Source organism: Populus alba, chromosome 2 (assembly GCF_005239225.2).
Source record: "Populus alba chromosome 2, ASM523922v2, whole genome shotgun sequence".
Lineage (NCBI taxonomy): Eukaryota > Viridiplantae > Streptophyta > Magnoliopsida > Malpighiales > Salicaceae > Populus > Populus alba.
Window position 1 is genome coordinate 8398247 of NC_133285.1, and position 20996 is coordinate 8419242.

At 34.1% G+C, this 20996-nt stretch overlaps 2 protein-coding genes across 5 annotated transcripts; both read right to left on the bottom strand.

Annotated features, from left to right (window-relative positions):
- Positions 1–226: 226 nt before the first annotated feature.
- On the bottom strand, positions 227–6565 carry LOC118057769 (uncharacterized). Its single transcript, XM_035070457.2, has 7 exons — positions 5377–6565; positions 4332–4543; positions 3908–3966; positions 2149–3763; positions 1901–2064; positions 1632–1815; positions 227–1531 (listed from the first exon to the last, which is right to left on the bottom strand). The coding sequence occupies exons 2-7, from the start codon at positions 4480–4482 to the stop codon at positions 900–902; spliced, it is 2805 nt and encodes a 934-aa protein (XP_034926348.1). The 5' UTR covers positions 4483–4543; positions 5377–6565; the 3' UTR covers positions 227–899.
- Positions 6566–13131: 6566 nt separating this feature from the next.
- On the bottom strand, positions 13132–19487 carry LOC118057770 (putative recombination initiation defects 3). Of its 4 annotated transcripts, none has more exons than XR_004689025.2 (13): positions 19286–19487; positions 18466–18619; positions 17574–17727; positions 17299–17433; positions 16873–16925; positions 16567–16761; positions 16277–16345; positions 16128–16177; positions 15602–15755; positions 15266–15347; positions 14942–15050; positions 14095–14600; positions 13132–13958 (listed from the first exon to the last, which is right to left on the bottom strand). XR_004689025.2 is itself a non-coding variant. In XM_035070458.2 (11 exons), exons 1-11 carry the CDS (start codon positions 19348–19350, stop codon positions 14944–14946), a joined length of 1218 nt encoding a protein of 405 aa, XP_034926349.1. In that variant the 5' UTR covers positions 19351–19487; the 3' UTR covers positions 13992–14943. The 4 variants fall into 4 exon arrangements, 1 of the variants encoding a protein (XP_034926349.1); XR_004689024.2 differs by having other exon boundaries at positions 14095–14836; XR_004689022.2 differs by having other exon boundaries at positions 14095–15050.
- Positions 19488–20996: the final 1509 nt, after the last annotated feature.

Consider the following 20996-nt stretch of genomic DNA (forward strand, 5'->3'; position numbering starts at 1 on the left):
AAGAAACTTCAAACATGCGATTCATGCATGGAAGATTAAAATATATGCTCCCTAAGATTTGAGAATTTTGGTGGAATGCTAAAGAATCACAGGAAAGAGTTGGTATGATATGGTTTGCATAGTTTAATGATTAAAGAAGAAAATGACATCTCTCTATAGCATGTGTGACCAGGAATATTATACGACCTCGAGATAGGATAATCCTGAGCAAAGTACAATCATCAACTAGATCAAGTATGTACTCTGTATTATTTATTGTTGTTTTAGAGCACAACAGCCACAGCCTGTTATGGCAGACAACACTCACTGTCAAATCCCCTCCCCACTAAAATGGTCACAACTCAACCCCGGCTTCGTAAATACAAAAGAAAAAACATCAACACAAACTCAACAGAAGAATAAATGAAACAAGTCCCAGAAGAAGAAAAATGCACACAGCCTAATATAAGAAATAAGACACAAATTTCTACAAATTCTATAATGTGGAACACTACTATCCCCAACGAGTGCAGGGCACTGATCTGGCCCTTGTTGCAAAAACTGCAAGTGAAAACTAGTCTTCATACAGTAGCCAAAAACACTTGCACATCGGGTTTGTGAGTTTTGCCCATGAAGTAGTGTGGCTCCTTGTTCATTCATTTCATGATTTGTGTTTAGTCGAGCTTCCAAGCTGTAGTGTTATGTACATGATTTCAATAGCGAAGTTAAAGAAGTCCCATGTCAAGTCAAACAAGAGAGCCATATAAGGCTCTTCCATGTTTTTGCATTACTACTCATCCTCCTGCTGCACAAGCAATGACTCATTATCATTCCCATCCAGACACAAGGTCGGTCAAGAAATGAATACATGAAAATGTCTTCTAGGAGCTCATGCTGATCTCAGTTTCCTTCGACTCAACTTAAATCGACTGATTTCCACCCCCCAAACTTTTGTTTACATGGATGAATAAATTTTCTTCCATCAGATCTCCAAAAACAATTTCTTCCATCAAATCTTCAAAAATGTCCTCGCCAATTTCAACAAGGATAGTTTCAATATCACATGGAAGGTTCATCCACGTTCCAGTTTTAGCCATATCTTTCTTGACAAGTTGATCCAAAGTATGAGGCATTGGCAATGGGAGGAGATGCCAAGAGACTCCTTCCCAAACCTCACAGATGCCACTTTTCACATCTGGGACAGGCCGGATGTTAGATTGTACAAATGATAACCCAGAGAAGCAACCAAAATACCGCCCATATACCTCCATGAGAACTTCGTTGATAGAATCAAAGAGAAGCTTCTTGTCACAACAAAGCTGGTTGGAAAAGAATTCTACCTCAAAAAATATTGATTGGTCAAGAAGCTGCTCTGAAGAATGTGACCTCATATAAAATTCATCCCACTTCATGCCAGAAGCTTGAACCACTGCTTTTACATACTCAAATACCGATTCCTTGTCATCTATAGAAGCTTTAAGAGGGATTCGATCTGCAGCTGAAGATTCATGTTCTTCAAATTGAATTCTCAAGGGTTGCACTGGTAGTTCAACTGATAGATAAGAGATGAACTAAGATTAGCTTGAAAACCACGTGATGAGAAGTCCTAAACAAATGCTGAAAGTTATTGATCTTTTCTTATAAAGACCTACCAGGTTCAAATCTGCTGCTTGCTGGGCTGACATCTTCCTCCGTTGTGAAAAGAGGCTCAAGAACAGATATAGGACTAGGCCGCTCTGGTATCTCAGAAGGACCCTCTAGACAGTCAAGCTTTTTGGTGTTTGAAGAGGTGGATGGAGATGTTAATGGAGAAGTTGGGGTTTGTTCTTCAGAGTCCTGAGAGAGAAAAGTAAAATCATTAGGATAAAATGTTAAGATATGTGATGAAGAACTGGAAATGATAGGCAACCAGTAAAATTACATGTTCCAAGCATTCTGAATTTTCCTTTTTATCACAAACTTCAGACATGTCACCATTTTGGCCATCTCCGTCAAGAGGAGATTTACTTGGTTCAAATAGAGTATCTAAGACATCACTCTCTTCATCAATTGCAGTTTCAGTTTCCTTTGCAACCTCTGCCTCACCTGCAGAAACATTAAGGCCAATATTAGGAAAAATTATCAGCACAATGATATATTTATCCATGTCCGGCCATAAAGAAACACTACCTTCAGAAGGCATTTCATCTCCAACAGAGCACAAGGTTTTGTCTTCCTTATCATGAAGTTCATTTGAGGCACTTGCATTTGGGTTTGAAGAAGCTTGTTGTTTACAATCGATGCTGCCAATGGAAACAGATGACTGAGGCTCTGAGTTTAATGCTATTCGACCTAAATGGCTGACATTGGTTTCGTGTTTCTGGAATTTGTCATTGGCAGAAAATCTCATCTGTTCTGTCAGAAAGCCTTGCTCCCAATCCTTTCCGGGACTATCAATAGGCGAAAAACTGTACTCAGGAAGGGAGAGAATCCTGCCGAGGGTTTTTGGAACCTGTTCACCTGAAAAACCCGCATCCGCCTGGCCAGTACTCAGCATCTCAGAAAGATGTTTCTTGGCCTCAATGTAGATGTTAGATTCCCTATGCTTGGGATAAATAGCGGCCTCACATTCCATGCTTATTTCATATTCTTTCAACTTGCCAGTCTTCTCTCTCATTTTGCTAAACATGGGAGGTCTAGCAATTTTTTCAATAAAGAAGTGGTCTTTACTTGGAGAACTCCTTCCAAGGTTCTCCTTGGATCCTTTCTCACTATTTCCCACAGCCTGTTGTTTGGTAGCAAATCTCTTTGAAGTCCCATCAGTAGAGGTATCCTGCCTTTCCTTTCCCATTGCATTTTTCAACTTTCTTTTAATTTCAGTCAGAGAAAAGTTGGAACCAAATCTCTCATTCGGAACCTTATCTCCAATGGTGAATTGAGATTTTGGCAACGAGCCAATGATGCTTTCATTTTTAGGTGGTAGCATGCTTGTCGGGCCAGGCTTTAAAATAACAATTCTATTCGAAGCTTGAGATGCCTTATTTTCCTTTGATGGGTTCTTTTCCAGAGATTTGGTCTTTCTTCTGAAAAATTTGTGCTGTTTACCATGGATAGCCTCATCAGAATGTCTGAAGCCATGAAGCCCCTGTTCCGATGAGTTCGATCCTGGAAGTGACTTGGACTCTTCATCTTTCTCTACCTGAGCATTCCACAAGCTTTGAACATGCTTCACCATTGTGGACTTTGGACCTTGTAAGAGTTTTGGAAACAATTCCTCATCGGAAATTAGAATCTGAAGTGCATCCCTCAGTTCTTTGGATGGGTGGAAGTTCTCATCTTCAGCAACGTGTTTCCAGTTAATAAGTTTCTCATTTATGAGTTTTATCGCCTCACTCAATTTCTCTTCAAATTCAGGATTCTTCTGGTTCAGCTGATGGTGAACTTCATCAAGCTGGTCATGCTCTGCATTACCAAAGCTTTTCTGATGGATCTGGCGGCAGAAGTCTTCCATTATTTCACCTATGTCAAGACTACCTGTAGATTGCTTCTCTAAATTATGAAGGCAAGGCCGTTCAGATTCCAAGCTTTCAGAAACATTAAGATCCTCTATGTGTATATCACAACTTTTTGTACGACTTTTTCTTCTTCTGCGGTCTCCATTTTCTGAATTAGACTGTTTTGGTTCTACTCCAGGATTGTTTATTTCCTTCTTTGTGTCTTGCTCACCAAACATCTCTTCTTCAATGAGCTTTTTCACACTCACCTTACTGGTATCATCTGTTACATTTCTGCTCTCCTCACCATCCTGATATATTTAAAATAGGAAAAATCAAGTAATGTACAGATAGTTCAACCCATCTTAAAACAGGTTCAGTTGTAAGGAACCTTGCAAATATCAAGCAAATTTTGAAAGACATTAGGTTTGGACGCACAAGTTGACAAAACTTACAATCATGCCTTGGCAATTTTCACTAAGATTGTCAACCTTATTCTTTGGAGTTCCAGTACCTGCAAAAGAAAAGAGAAATTCACTGATTTGCAATGCATTGCAAATTCATGAGCTCAAAGCAGAGTACTACAAATTTATCTTTGACCAATGACCATTGCTAAGGCCAGCCAGATTAACAAGTTGAACAAGAAGACAATCATTCAGAAACACTACAGATACAACCAATGTTTGATACTTCCCAAATACACTTCGATTCAAGGAAATTTGTTAACAACAGAACTCTGAAGAAAAGTGTGTGCATGTTGCATGCACAAACCCATCCCTTCTACTAAAAAAAGATTCAGTAGATATATTTGTGTGCCTACATGCATCCACATGTTTGCTAACTACTCAGATTCATCTGCATCTCAAAGAAAGTTCTTACCAACAGCATGCCTGGTCCCGCGCCTCCTATCTGAAATTAGCTTCTGTGTTGAACGACCATGGCGGAAGTCAAACATAGTAATTAAACCCCACATGCAGCCTGATTGTTCTCTTTCATATCGTACAGGGTGTCTCTGTGATTTTTTTGCCATGGTGAATGGCTAATTCTTTGACTGTAATCCAAATTTGCTCACAGGAATTGCTACTTGATAACTGATACATTTGTGGAAGGGAATGAGTGAGTATCAACCAGAATTGTTTCCAATTCAAAAATTCATATATAAACTCACATGACAATGAGCATCGTAGAAATGAATGCAAAGCACAATGAAAGAATGAAGTGGTAGTAAATATGGTATGGCATCAGGCATCTATAATATTGCACAAGTGATGGTGATGATTACTCTCTAAAACCACTGCTTAGTGGTAGATGCAGCAGTGATGATTTCTAGAATTGCATCATCAGATCAGAAAATAGGAGACGGCGAAAATAATTTTTTACAGGTGAGCCAGTAGGTGGACAGTTTCGAAACACTATTCCTTGAAGTTCGTGACAGCAAAGAAAACCATGCCTGAACACCTAGTGGAAAAAAGGTTTTAATGAAACATGGGGTAGGCTATGAAATAGCCTCTTGTTTCAACCTCTTCAGCATTAAACTACATTCTCATTTTTCAAACAAGAAAGCATGTTAACGAATAAACAATTGACCAGGGAACAAGAAAAATGAGATAAAGATAAGACAGATTTTATCAGGAAAAATAAGGCCATAGATGTTCACAAGCGTTCTGAAACAGAAATCCTGCAACCTCTCATAACAATATCATTGATCGTCAGTCATGCAGAAGCAAAACTTTTCTCAGAGTATTATATTTCTTTTATTTTATCTTCATGATCATCCACAAATGATTTAGATACAAGATCAAGCTAATAATCAACTGACTTAACATCTGCCCGAAAAACTAAAAAATATAGCAGATTCGGTATCCGGCACATATTGCATATAAATTTATACATAGCAAAGAAATGGAATGCATAGAACAATTACCTAAGATTCGATAAGGCCAAGAAGAACAACAATGCAGCCAGATACCGTGTAAACAGCCAGAATATAACGGACAAAAATTCTAATTTCAACAGCTCAAAAGGCTTCCAGAAGAGTCAAGTTTAAGCTTGTTAAAACTTTCCTCGCTTGACAAGGTATGAAAGCCTTCTTTTTCCTCCAAAAGCCTTAATTCCTTAACCAGCGCCTGAAGTCTAAAACTTTGGTCTTTCCTTAAACGAAATTACCAATCACATAAAAAGCACACGAGGTGGATCACAGCTCAAGAATTCACCTTCAAACTTTTACTCGGCAAAAAAAAAAATAAAAAAGATTATCTAAATCCAAGCAAGCTTGCCATGAAGCATGCAAAAAGACTCAGCTCCAAAACGACCAATTATGCATTAATTGATCAAGAGCTCCATGACTTATCCCCTTCAAAGTCATATCTCCAATCCTTGAAACACCAACATGGAACCTCAATTCTCTCCAATTCACAGTGAAAACCACAAAGCCAATCTTTCCATCGACATCCAAGTCACGATTCCTCGAATTCTATTAAAACCTCAGAGCAGCCAGTCAATTCTGTCCAATTCAGCAATAAACAAAGAAAATCCAGATCAATAAACAGAGAATTTTTTTCTTCTCTCCCTGAGTGGGTCACTATCTTTCGACAACTAAAAGGAGAGGGGTATAAAATTCTTATCTGGCACCCACCTACCGATTATAATTTTGAGTGGAAAATAAAAATTGTGTCATATGGGCAGGCAATAAAGACTGAGAAAAAGTAGACGCGGAGGTGTGAGAGAAAGCTGAAAGTTTTGCAATGTTTTTGGTAGAAGAAGGAGAAGGAGAATACGTGACAGTTTGGTTTTGGATTGATACTGATGCCTGCCTCAAAGAGAAAGAGGGATCTTTGTATTCAAGAAATGCTTTTGCTATTGTCTCCCTCTCCATTTTTTCTCCGCTGCGCCACTCCCTCCAAGCTCAACAATCATCAAAGTCGCAATCTTTCACTTTCTCTCTCTCTAGAATAAACTTTTTCGGCCTTTCTCTCTCTTTGCACTTTCCTAGGTAGCAGAGAAAATGCTAGAGAGGGTTGTCATGTCTTTACTTTTTGGTATTAGAGAGAGAAAGTAGTGTGAGAATGCCCATGGTATCGGTATGGTGATCGGGTGCTGGAAAATATGAGAATGGAGTATAGGGAGAGGTTTGTAAGTTTGTTAAGGAATGGACAAAATAAAAGGAAAATAAAATCTCAAAATGGAATTTTTTTTACAGCATTTTTTTGGCACTGTTTGGAATGCGTTTCATTAAAAAAATTGTTTATTTATTATTTATTTTTTTAATTTGTTTAATGTACTAATATTAACAATAATTTTTAAAAAATAAAAAATATTATTTTAATATATTTTAAATAAAAAATACTTTAAAAAATAAAATAAAAAATTCTTCAAACAACCTTGTTTTATCATTGAAAACAAAGTTATTGAGATTGGTTAATGTGTTTATAATTCATACATACATACATATATATATATATATTATTTGTATTTTTTTATTTATTTCTTTAATATTTTTCTTTCTTTTCAATAATTATAATTTGGTTTTGTAAAACTGACTCTCAATAAATCATGAAATGTTGATTATAAATAAGTAAGACAATATAATATTAAAAAATATAAAATGAACCCTTAATAAATAATGAAATGTTGTTTATAATCATAAACATTTGAGATTAAAAAAATAAAAATGCAAAATAAAAAAAAGATACAATCTATTATGGGGTGTCGTAGTTATTTTTTTCTTTTTAATTTTTTTCCCTTCACTTTTTATTTTAATTTTAATTTGTTTATATTAAATTAATTATGAATTAAACTTGATATTTAATTTTTGTTAGCTTTATATTAAAAACTACTTCATCCCATAGCATAGCATGAAGAATCAAACGAGTAAATAAATTAAAAGAATTTACGTAAACCAAAATTATGTATTTTTTTAATCCAATAAATAAATAAATAACAATTTGTATATAGACTTTGTATAACAATATAATATAATAATTTTAGTAATTGTTTTATAGCTCTTCTAATAAATGTCATACTGCTCTAAGATTTTAATTTTAACATTATTTTTTATTTATTTATTGCGTGATCCATGTCAACAACTTACATTGTTGAAACCAATAAGATCCTACGATATTTTATTATATTAATCGATTAAAATCCCAAGGTTTTAGCATCAAAAACTATTTAAAAAATTCAAATTGTTAATATAGTTTTTTAAACAGTATAAATATGATTTTTCTAAAATCATTTCAACAGCCTATATATATTTTAATATATTTAATATTTTAACTTTTTAATAAAAGTTATTCAAAAAAGTTTAATTGATTGAATAACTAATATCTTAGCTTTTTCGATGGATATGTGAGAATGATTTTTCGCTAACTGAAAAGCTATTTTGGCTCTTCACTTGACTCTTTCATTGAAGGTGCAAGATCAAGGGGAAAAAACTTAAAAAATTGTTTTTAAAAAAATACATTTCTAGCTCTCTCATAATGCCCTAATTATATAAACCAACATGTTTTTTTATTTAGATTTTTTCCTTTTTTTTATTTTTTTATTAATATGAATATTCGGATTAACTTACTCATACTTTAACTAATTTTAATAACTATATAAACCTCTAATAATTATTACATGACCACCCAGACAGCTCAAGAAGGTGTTTGGGAGTGTGGTAGCTGTTGCTTTTCAAATAGTTTTTCGTGCCGAAAAGTATGCCAATAATGTTTTTTTATTTTTTAAAAATCATTTTTGATATCAGCACATCAAAATGATCCAGAAAGTACAAACCGAACTCAATTTTAGCAAAAAAAATAATAATTTAAAATTGTGCAAAAAACCGTTTGGACCGCAGTATCAAACGGGCCCCAAATCTTCAACTAGTGTTATTCAATGCTGGTTTGTGGAAAAACTTTTCTGAAACCAGCAATGTCTGTCCTTGAGCAAGGGCTACGTTTTTTTTTTTTTTTTTTTTTTTTTTGAGATCTTGCATGAAAGGAAGTCCCTTCCTTCTCGCTCTCGAGAACGTCGAGCGATGGTGGAGTCGTGCTTGTTACATTTCAGAGCAGGAATTATTGTATAATGGTACTGTAGCTAGCTAGGTAAAATGATGATGGCTCTGGCTAGGGTTACGGGGGAGATCGATGCTTGTTTTTGACTCAAAAAACTTGTGTCAACTATTAATGATGGTGGTTTTGTTCTGGATTCAAACCTGCATAAAAAGATCGCCTTCAATTTTCAATAATTTCCGCCTGAATTTGTCTTGATAATTTAATAAATAATTAATATGTTAGAGCCCACATGAACTTTTGACCAAAAGCCACGCTCCTGTCACGTTTACGTGCTCCCCTGATCATCTATACCAGTGCGTGAAGAAATCCAGAATGATTCTACAGTATACCTTCCTCTGTAATCTTCTAGTCTGGAAGCATGCCTTCCTTTCTCAAGAATCATTGAACACCTTTTTTGTGTTTTTTTTAAAAAAAAAAAAAGAGAGAGAGAAGAACCTTAAGATCCACCAATGATCTAGCTACGAAGGGTTTTTTTTCCTAGGTCATGAGCAACTTGATTGGGATAAATTGGTCTGAATATTTTATTTTTCAGAGTCAACTTACTTTGTTCCCTTTAAAGTAAAAAACTATATGGACAATTTGTCTAGGGACTTTTTTTATCCTTTTTCATTTTTTTACACGGTAAACCGATGTTAATACTCTTAAAAAGCCGGGAAAAATTGAAGTTGAAAAGAAATTTTTTTCATTTTTTCATATTTTTAGTACAGTTAAGTGGCAAATTTAACATTGAAATATATATATATATATAAAAAATCTAAGACTAGCTGGGAAGGATATTTTCATCTTTTTAATATGGTTTTTTTTTTTGTAATATTTAGGTATCCTTAGGGCTGTTTAGTAATTTAACAAATAAAAACATTATTAAAAAAGGTTGTTAATACAAGGATTGCATGTCCCCTAGGTCATTCAAGCAGCATATGAAACATATTACGGTGACTAAAACATCCAACTATCATGCCTTATGAAGCGTTTAGGCATGGTTGACGGGATGGAGCATGTGGTGAGATTCACAGCGATTCAATACATGATAGACTATTTTTCTCTTTATTTCTTCTAACCTTGTTTTTCATGATTTTTTTATATGTTCATGGTACAAGTTAATCTCAATCTTACGACTTGAATTACTTATTTTGAATATTAACTTAGTCATTTTTAATTATCCATCTGTATATTAATTATTTTTATTTTTTAATATTACTCAAATATTATTTTATATTAGGAAGAAATGGAGCCAATAAGCACGGGCCTCCTAATTAGATAGTTGAAAGAAAAGACAAAAAAATTTCTGTTTGGATTAGGTGTGACACCCATAGTTTAGAGGGTGTCTGTCATTGTGTTTGGAAAATGCTTCTGAATTTTTTTTTTTTAATTAATGTATTTTTAATATTTTTAAATTATTTTAATTTGTTGATTTTAAAAATAAAAAATATTATTAATATATTTTTTAAAAATAAAAAATATTTTAAAAAATAAACACAATCAACAACACCTTTGTTGAACAAGACAAGAAGGTACTGGCTGTTACCAGTTGCATGGGCTCAGAGGAAGAATGCCGGAGTGCCACGAAGGATACCAATGTTTCCGTCCATGAAGAACGCGAAGGGAGCAGTTGGGCCTATAATCACAGTTCAGCATAGGGTCCTACTAGATTAAATCAGGTGGGACCACAGCTCACCAGCTCTAACAGTGATGTTTTGTAATGAAGGCCCATGTGAGACAACGGGAGCTCTTGCCTCTGTACCATGTCCATCGATGTCTCGTCGCTACATGCACTTCTGCATTCATGTTTCGATGATACTTCCTTTAATGGTGGGGTCTGACAAGAGCGAAGAAGACGAAGAAGATATCTCGACTCAAATTCCTTCTTTATAGATAACTTAGCCTAACTCCACCATTTACTAATAATAAACTTGCCAGTTGAGTTCGAATCAAGATATGGGATATTCCACTAGCCATTGATGATGTTTTTGTCTTGAAGGGAGATGATTAAAGTGGTGGTGCTGGTGGTGCCGCCACAGAGGTGGACCACAGGCATGAACATGTAATCAAGCTTGTATAGCTTGAGAGTTAATCAAGTTTATGCATGCTGCTACTGTGGCAACTAATTTTTTTTAAAAATAATTTTAAAATATAAAAATAAACAAACTAATTAATCATTATAATGAAAATAAGAGAGGGGGTGCCAATAACTATTACCGTACCTTTAGATCAAGATGAAAAGTATTGGTGGCGAATATTTTAACTAGCATGGAAAACGACCATGGTTTATGCGCATACAAAACTCCCATTAATATATATATATATATTGAAAAATCTAAAACAATTATAAATAAATATTTCAATAAGAGAGAAACTATAAAGAACATAAAGAAATTATGATCATCCAAGATTATTAATAGTTTTTCCGTAATAGTCTTTTATCCCGTGAACCACAAACAACATTTATATATATATATGGTTTAATTTAAGCTATCTTGTTTTCCTAACAAACAAAACCTACCCCAATGTTTGGCACTGGGTCGTTGAGATGGAAGTGTCAGGTAAGGATTTATTAGGTCGTTAGATACATTTTTTTAAAAAAATAATAAACATTAAGCTAGGTTTTATGTGCACTCGATGGATTGGTGGCTGCCATGGAAGGATAAACAGTTGATGTCGTCTATCTTACACGATTTGTCAGGGCGGCCAAGGCTGACATTAATAATACTGAAGGGACAGATCTCTTCTACTAATGATTCGGAGTCTATTTTAAGGTGAAGTGTTTGTCTAGAAGATGATTGGTACTTGATTAGGCCAATCATCCACCTGATTCTGAGATAAAACCTCATCACCGGTGCCACTTACCGGACAGTGGCCGGTTAACTTCTTTATCTAATCAAAGTGGGTGGGTCGATTTTGTCCCATACTAGAATCCTGGCTTATCCCACTCCAACCACACCCTTTACCCATTGGATGCTCCCCTCTTTTGGACACCCAATGTCTCAAAAGCAATTCCAGCCAATGACTCAGAGAGGCTTGTTTTTGTTTTTTAGTTATTTTTTTTATTTAATGGTAAAAATAATTTTTAAAAAATAACCATCAATACTACATTTCCAAATATTATATCAATATTGTAAGCAAGCTCTTATTACACTCGAGAAAGTGATGAAATCTGTGAGACGAAATATATGATTATTTGTTGGCCAAGTTAGGGGCTGGAGGAATCGTGACGCTTCCAGTGATTCAACAATTGAATTCCTTTGTGATATATATACAAGAAAAAAAAAAAAAACAATTGGGTTCCTTATCCTCGTATCAAAGGGCAGAGCCAGGAATTTTTTTTGTCTTGAGCTATTAAATAAATATATAAATATTTTTTAAGATCAATTATTAACTCATATACATAAATTTTTGAAATTAATAGTAAAATTTTAATTCAAATACATTATCCAAAATATTAAAAAATAAATTTGAAAGTAAAAATAAACTCACTATTAAAATTACTTTCTTCGATGTTTTGTGAAATATAATTCATCTATAATCGAATCTGAATCGATATTGTAACAACCCCTCAACCGGGATAAAATAACAATCTTATGTCAACTGAAAAATAAAGTAATTAAATTTTTTTTCTATTTTATTTCCTTCTTCCTTCACTTGATTTTTCCATGGATTAGTGTTTTATAAGTTGGACTTTGTAAGTTTACAAAGATATTCTCTCACTTCTTATTTTTTTTCCTTGGAATTTTTTTATGTTTTTCCTTTATTTTTTTCTATTTCTCTCTCGCCTTTTCTTTCTTCTTCTATTCTGTTTCTACTCAGTCGGCAACATATAAAAGGAAGAAGGAGATGGTTTGTTTTATTTTTTAATGGCAAATAACCATTTTACTCTTAATGAGTCATTTTACTTTTATTTGACGATCTTTTTTTTTTGTTAGCACTATCAAGCTCCGTTCATTGTAAACTCTTAACTAGATTTTATTCAATATATTTTAAGATCTCTCGTAAAATTTCAACTCAATCTGATGGTCGAATTGAAAATTATGTCCAATAACGTAAAACTGATCAAATTGTGATTTTTTATCAAATTTTTAAATTTCTCCAAAAATTCTGAAATTTTAACTCAAGTTAAAGCATCATATTAGAAGGCTTTACACAAATTTTTAGAATTTTTTGATAATTTAATTGAGAATTATAAATTTTTTTACATAAAACTAATTAAAAAATATTGATAAAATCTTAACCTAGACTAAAGCCCACCACAGCCTTTGCCATGCCTCTGCCTATGCTCGTATAAACTCACCATCAAAGAAAAAACACAGAGAGAACAAAGTTATATATGGTAGATCTTCTGGGTGATGTTACTCGACGCAGGAAAGTTATCTTTGTTGTTATATATGTAATTTAAATGGAAATAAAATTAAAATCAATACAAAACGCATAATTTTTAGTGAAATAAATATGATAAAACTTGAGGATGTTGGTTTCTTACGAAACTCGCAAATCTTACCGATTTCAATTCTCACTTGACAACCACAAACATTGTTTTTTTTTTTCTTTATCAATACTATATTTAAATAAAAGACAGAATACAGAATGAATTTAACTCTCTTTCTTAGTGTTTTTTTTCCCCAAAACATTCTTATGCCAGCTCCCTCTTGATTCACTCACCATTTCATCCGCTTCTCTCTTTAATGTTATCGCTAAATAGTAGCTTCAATATGATTAAATCAAGTTTGAACCTTCATGCATGATCACACTGTAGGTGGTGTTGAACTTGTTCTACCGTTCTAACCACGTGAGATTTCATTTTTTTTGTAATCTTTGTCTAAGATTTGATGAAAGATTGTAATGGGTATTGGATAAATTGTTTTATATTTGTTTTTAGCTTGATATTATTCTTGTGTTGTCAAAAGACGGTGTTGATGAAGAAGAATTTTTTTTAAAAATATATTTTTAGTTACAGCTTCTTAATTCTTTGCATACATCTTAAGATGAACTTGAAATCACCCAGAAGATCTATACCATCCTATAATAGTTAGCAGCTTGGTGCTTTGCTAGATGCTCACTCACTCACGACATCGATATTATCATTAAAGAAAGAGACTTGCAAGACTAGAGACATTTTCTAATGTTTTGATTCCCTAACAAGACAAGGTAGCTATAGCCTTTGAGAATTAGAAACAAATAATATAACGCATGCTCACCCATTATTTTATTCCACAGGAGCTGCCCTTCCTAGCAGCCCTTTGAAGAATCGTATCTGGTGACCTCTCAGGGACGCTGCCTTTACAGTGTAACTGACCGTGAAAGGAACTGCGGTGTCGGCAACTAGTGCGCAGGTTTTTTTTTAAGACAGATATTATAGTATTAAATAAATAAATAATATTAATTTATATAAGACATTGTGTACCGTGCTCATGGTTTGATAATCTCCATCAACAACATGATTGACCACCCCAACCGATCCCTTCCTTGTACGAATATTACAAAAAAAAAAACGAAATAAATTAACCAATAACAAAAATCGTTGCTCTACAAAAAGTGAGTTAGTGAGAGAGAAAGAGAGAGAGTGAGTAACATTACAGACCCAATTAGGCATTCACCTTTGCATAAATGTCATAGGCCGTACAGAGGCATCTAGCAACTTGCCAAGCCACGAAGTAACACACAAAACCCATTGTAGACAGACCCAATTTTATATACGAGCAGATGGGCGGCAACAGGGCATCCCAACTCACAACCTCCATTCTTCTTTCTCTTTTCGCTTTTTTCTCCCTTCCAGTTTGGTTACTAACTCCTTTTCAGGTATGATTGCAATGATGTAACTTGATCCGAAGTCCTACAAAGTGCATTATTTTACTTTCCTTCTTGGCCAACTTATTGGAAGCATATGGATTTTTATTTTTCTCCGGATTAATGCTGCACATGCAACAACTGATGAAAACACGCGGGCGACAAGGTTGTTAAGAGACGGTAGACAGAAGCAAAAATGCACTGAACCAATGGTGATCGTAGTAAATACGACTGATCAGGAACAGCTATGTGGTGGTGGGTCTTCAGCAATAATTCCTTGGCAGCTTCTGACTCTTCGGGACATGAGAAATCAAAACTATTGGACTTGTTAACCAAAAAAATTTATCCGCAGTACAGTGGCACTGGACACCTTGTGTCCTGCCTACTTCATGAAAAATAATTCTAGCTTGAACTTCCGAGTCTGACGACGCATCGCCAATATAAAAGTCACGTGCATGGAGCCATTCATTGAGGAAATGTACGAACTCTGTATTCCCTTTTTAGGCAAGTTCATTTTGTATTCTAGTTCCAGCGCTTCAATTTGGAAGATATCTTAAAAGGAACAGCAAGGATTTTAATTAACAATGAAGATTAAGATCAGCAACAACTGGAAGTGTGTGTGCTTGGAATAAAGCAAATACAAACGCGCAAGTATACCTTCAATTAATTATGATAGGATTACAGTATTTTCTCTTTTGCCTCCTAGCTTTTCTCAAAATTCTTGCAGTCTCCTCCTTCGACACATCCAATATGGGGTTTCTGATGCCTTGAACAGGGAAACAGGTAACATTTAGAGCAACGATAGCAGATCTAATAGCTGTTCTAAAGTGTCTGTGTGTGAGCAACCGCTAGACTTCCTCGAAAAGGCTTTTTAAGTTTTAAATAAATCATATGCAGCTATGATGTGCACCTCTCATGTGACTAATGCAAAAGGTAACGAACAGTATAAATCAATCCTGAAAATTTTCTTGCATGGAGTACCTGTTTCCTTAACATCAATCAAGCAAGAAAAACCTCCCTCGATCTCCTCATCTGAATCAATGATAACTCTACTTTGTTTTTCCTGCAACGTGGATCAATAATTTAAATTGACCGTGAATATTAGATGAAAATTTTCTTCGGATCAGTAAGCAGAAATCTTTCCATGAAACGCATCATTCATGTTTTTCCCCGTTTTTGAAGTGATATAACTTGCTCAGCTATTTTTATCATTCCAGTCAACCAGGAAGTGCCAGCATATACACCAAATCCGAACTAGAAAGCGTGTTTCACTTGCAATGCTGGGAAGACCAAAACAATATGCACACTAACAACTACCTGTTGATCTGAAGAAACTTTGTTGCGTTTCTGCTCCCTGAGGGATGCCGCTCGTGTAAATGAGCGTTGTTCCACCTTTACAGACTTCCAACCTCCTGTTTCCATCTTTGGAACTATTTTTGCTTGCACAGAAACCTTTCGAGGCAAAGCTGGACTGGAATCAAGAGAAACCGTTCAGAGTTCTTAGTTTTGATGGAATGTATTAAAATTACGTTTAAGAACTAAGGAACCAATATATATCAACTAGAAGATATACATACATACATACATATATGCATGCATGCATATATATATATATATAGACAATAAAAAACAAAGGCATTCAATCAAATCCAAGCAAAGGATGCAAACGACATAGTATGGAACTGCCATGCGCTTCTTTTCTCTCACTCTTTCGCACACATGGATGCACTCATGGATTCAAATGTTTTATGCGCGGCACTTGGAATCAACAAACATAGAGCAATACAGAATCAGTGAGAGCACGAAGCCAAGCTGGATAAAGGAAAACTAGATCTTTGCATACTTCTTTACTGGCTCTGTCCTTCTCGGTGGAGTAACATGATTCCCGGTAACCTGCAAATTTGAATAGAGACAAGGTTTTCTAAGAAATTACGATCACAAAAGGTAATTTCTCGGAGAAGATACCCTGAATTTTCTTCAAAGAGTAAAGACCTTTGGCAGAAGTACAGTGATTGATGGACTTTTTTGGTCGAGGGGGGTCTTCACGCTGCAAGCCATTGCCTAAATGTATAGAAATCATGGAGTGAAAAGGAATTAACAAGCGAAGGCTGATAGGCATAATTGAGTATTTAAAACAGGATGTAAGAAAATAATCAAAAACTTTTAAGAAGACTTGACTTTTCAGTATTATTGATATTGAGCAAAGAAATAGAATGCAGCTTTATATTAAATTCCGAATTCTTGCAGGTGTTCTAGCTTTGCTGCTGCAACACTATACGTGCCTGAATTTCTTTGGTGAAGGTTGTGCATAGCTCATTTTGTAGTTTGTACAGAAACATTTCCATCTGCTTTGGTAAGGTAGAAAGCACCAAGAATATCTGCTGCAAATTATCTTGATATCTATCCTTGCTTAGTTGTTCTGATAAAGATTTCAGGCTCCTCTCAAGGCTGAATTTGACATCTTCTTGTCCCGTATTCTGGTTTACATTATCTCGGAAATGTTTAAAAGTGCTGAATAGGCACAAACAATTGTACTGCTAATGCTTAAAGTCAAAAGAGTTGTAAATAAGTGTCTGTTGCAGTGTTACCGTTAGCTTCAGTGAGGTGTCGACGACAATCAACTTCTGTAGCATGCCTTCCACTGAAGGGAATTGAGAAGACAAACCAACTTTAAAAAATTACATTAAAAAACTTTGACTTTGAGTGCAATGAGATTAAATATCTTAGTTCTAATCCAAATCCTACCAGACAAGACAAGAGTAAACAGAACAACATGAGGAAGGTTATATCTGTTGAAATTCAAGTGCATATATACCCCTACGGGACATATATCAATATAAGTTATTTAACAAACAAGTCAAGAGATTACCAAGGTCCATTCAACTTAAAGGGAAGGAGATATAACAATTTAGATTTCCAAGTTGGTTTTTACAACAATCCTAAGTCGTGATTCCACCAAATTTTTTTCTCACAAGCTCCTAATTTCCAAAATGTTTAGAGTTTATATTACTCACTCTCCAGTGATACTTCTTTTATTCCCTTCTTTACTTGCATGAGATCGGTCTGAACAGAATCCAAGATCATTCCAAACTTGGTTAAGGAGGTTTCCATCATTCCAATCCGGTGATGAAGTTCTTCATTTATCTGACCTGCTTTGTTAAATAAGGAATTTATGAAGAATTCATGCATGCAAGAATATGAACTTAATTGATCTGCTTATAGATCTTGAATGGGAGAGTTGAATTACTAGACTTTTCTGATAGTTTGTTTCACTCCATATGAAACTTACATTTATGATCTGGAACAGGAGCAGCACTCCAATTACGTATTAGATTGGAAGACGATCTAGATATTGGTAATTGACTATCTTCACGTCTATAGGTAATTACTGGTAAGCAAGATGGCTTCTTCACAGAGTTCTCTCGCTCCTGAGAACTGAATCTCTGCATAACAAATGAACAAAAAACAAAGGAAACAAAGTGGAATGATGAACACATATTCAATTGTATTTTATACACAATAAACAAATAACTCACAGAACATTGTCTGACAAATGCCATCACAGTCCAAGGCCATTACATGAGACACTATTCCATCGAAGGTTTGGCAAAGAAAAGCTACAAAGGGGTTCGGACCAGGCAACTATTCCCAGGAAAGGAATCAGAAAACGAAGTTTCCGAAGAGGCAAAACACACACTTTGAAGGAGGTTCTCACCCCTCGAATCTAAACATACTATGTATTCAGATAAGAGCCTCTCCCTGTGGTTGCGTGACTATGTACCTCTCCCGGCACAGCAGGTCACGTTTTTGCAAAATGAGTGGATAACAGATGGAAGGACCTTAGGACAAGGTTAAGCCTAGGTATAAAAATAGTCATTGAGCATGGAACAACAAAACAACTAAAGGAACTAGATCCAAAAGCTTCCATAATTCAGGCTCGTCTCCTCTCATAACTGATTCGGAAATAAAATGATATAAAATCACACCTTAGCCATTTCCATAACCAAGAACCTCGACTCAATTGAGGTTAACACTGATAAAATTATAAAATGTAATGGGACAAATATTTGGATTTCTAGAAAACAATTTAACAAAATTCACAGAATTCTAATGTAGTATTATTCTAATGCTCCATGTTCTCATAAACACAGATAAAATCGAAATCAGAAATGAGAATCAACCTGATCATTTGTCAGAGCTTCATCAAGAGAAGTCTGAGAGATCTGAGAAAACATGCCATGCTGAGATGAAAACCCCTGTGAAAATGACTGCTGTGATTGTTGTGACCGAATCTGTGATGCTTGTTGTGGTCCAACAGGTATAGAACTTGATCTCCTTTATATCAGAAAAAAGAACAAATAGTACAATTAGTTAGATTTGATTTTTTTTTTTTTTTGTATCAAAACAATGAAAACATCGTTAAATACCTTCTTTCATATCCTATTAAAAAATCACCTAATTAACTGACATGATGAAAATCTTAACAATACATAAACATATATTCTCATCTTCTCCAATTTTTCTTCGCAACAGATAGAAAAGTTCCTTAAGATCGGTATAAAATTAAGGCTAGATACACAGGCGAAGAAGCAAAACAGTGAAGTTTCTCTCTGTGAGAAAAATAAAAAGAAGAACGAGATTAGCGAAGTTAAGCAGCTGTTTTTGGATTTCCTCTGTTTACATTTTCTCAGCATCCAAACAGATCTCACAGAGAAATCAAAAGCAGCTAATCTCCTTCAGATCATTTTAAATACGAGCAAAACAATTGAACTGGAAAACGAAATCAAACAATTGATTCCTTCTGTTTGGATACCGAGAAAACAGAGGAATATCTAAGAAAAGAAAAGAAAAGAAAGTCACATCGCTGTTTCTGTTGTTCAATTTTTGAAATCTGAAAAGCTAAGCTAAGCTAGACCATGTCAAAACAGAAACTCAATTTCTATGGATTTAGAGAATCTTAAAAGAATCCAACAGAAGCGAGTAGTGAAAGTAAAATCGAACCTTGATTGAGGAGGAAGGACCGAAATGGAGCTGAGATCGCACGCTTTGTTGATCTTCAACTTCATTTGATCGTGCCAGTGATTTTGAGGTCTCGAAGAGGACGGGTGAAAGCCTAATTGGATTGATTGAAGTCCTAGGTTTGGCGGTTAAGCGAGAAATTGATTTTTGAATTCAAATGAAGTATCAAGACAGAGAGATCGGCTATGAGACTATGAGTGGATAGAGTTGTGAAATGAATTCATAATGTTTATATAGGAGACGTGGCGGGAAAGAAGCTGGCAACTTGGAGTACGTTCAAAAGCATTTAAAAACATTTTAAAAATTACTTATTTGCATTAAATTAATTTTTTTTTAGATCATTTGATATATTAATATTAAAAATAAATTTTAAAAATAAAAAAATATATTATTTTAATATATTTTCAAATAAAAAATATTTTAAAAAGTAATCGTTGTTACAATATTAACTGGAATCTTTGCCCCTATTTGGTATTATGTTCCAAACAACAATTAGCTAAATTTTGATTTTTTTTATTTAAAATTATTTTTTTATCATTTTAATGTACTAATATAAAAAATAATTTAAAAAAATATATCATTTTAATATATTTTTAAATAAAAAATATTTTAAAAAATAATTAATACCACATTTTCAAACACTATTTAACTAACAGATAAGCTTATTCTTTTTTACATTGGCCCTTGAGCCTAAAAATTAGGAGTGAGCAAATTTGATTCGGTTAGGTTTTTATAAAAAAAATAATCAAACTGAAATTTTTTTTTTAAAAAAAAACCAAAACCGAATCGAAACCGGTTTGAACCGGTTTGGTTTGGTTTTTCCTGTTTTGGCTCGGTTTTGGCTTGGTTTTTTTTTTGTTTGACTAGGTTTTTTCGGTTTGGTTTTAGAAGCCTAAAACCGAACCGGTCAGTTTTTTCAAAATTTTAATCGGTTTAATCGATTTTTTTTTCAGTTATTTTTTTCTCGGTTTCTCGGTTTTTTTGCTCACCCCTACTAAAAATAAAATCAACATCCACCTACCCTAAGAAATCATCCTTTAACCTATCTTTAATAAAATCCGGGTGAGTAATATATTTATGTTTTTTTTTAAAAAAATTATTTTTATTATAAATTAATATATTTTTAATATTTTTAAATCATTTTAATGTATTAATATTAAAAATAATTTTAAAAAATAAAAAAAATATTAATTTAATATATTTAAAAATAAAAAATACTTTAAAAAATAATTACCAGCCCATTTTATACTTTTAAAAATGAATATTAACTAACTCAACTCACATGAGGTCCTCTGTCTGCGAGATCTTATTCTTTTTGTATTTTCTTTTCTTTTCTATATAAAAAAAAATCATTAGACCAGATAATGGCTCCCTAAGTCTCACCTAATACATATTATATATAGAATACAACAGGAGGAGAAATGAAAATATGCAGTATAAAATCTCTAATAATGTAAATAACACAACACCATGAAAGCAAGTATAAAAATACAATAATGAGTATGAATTTTATGATATTTTCACCACTATATTTATACAATATAGTTTATAAAGGAAACGTAATGATTCACGTAACGGCATATTTTCGATCTCGCACGTTCTCATTATGGTCCGATGTTTTTAGTGAAGGTCACGACCCATCAATCCCCTTCTCATTTTTGTCACGTTGTGCAAGCAGACCTAAATTCTCGTC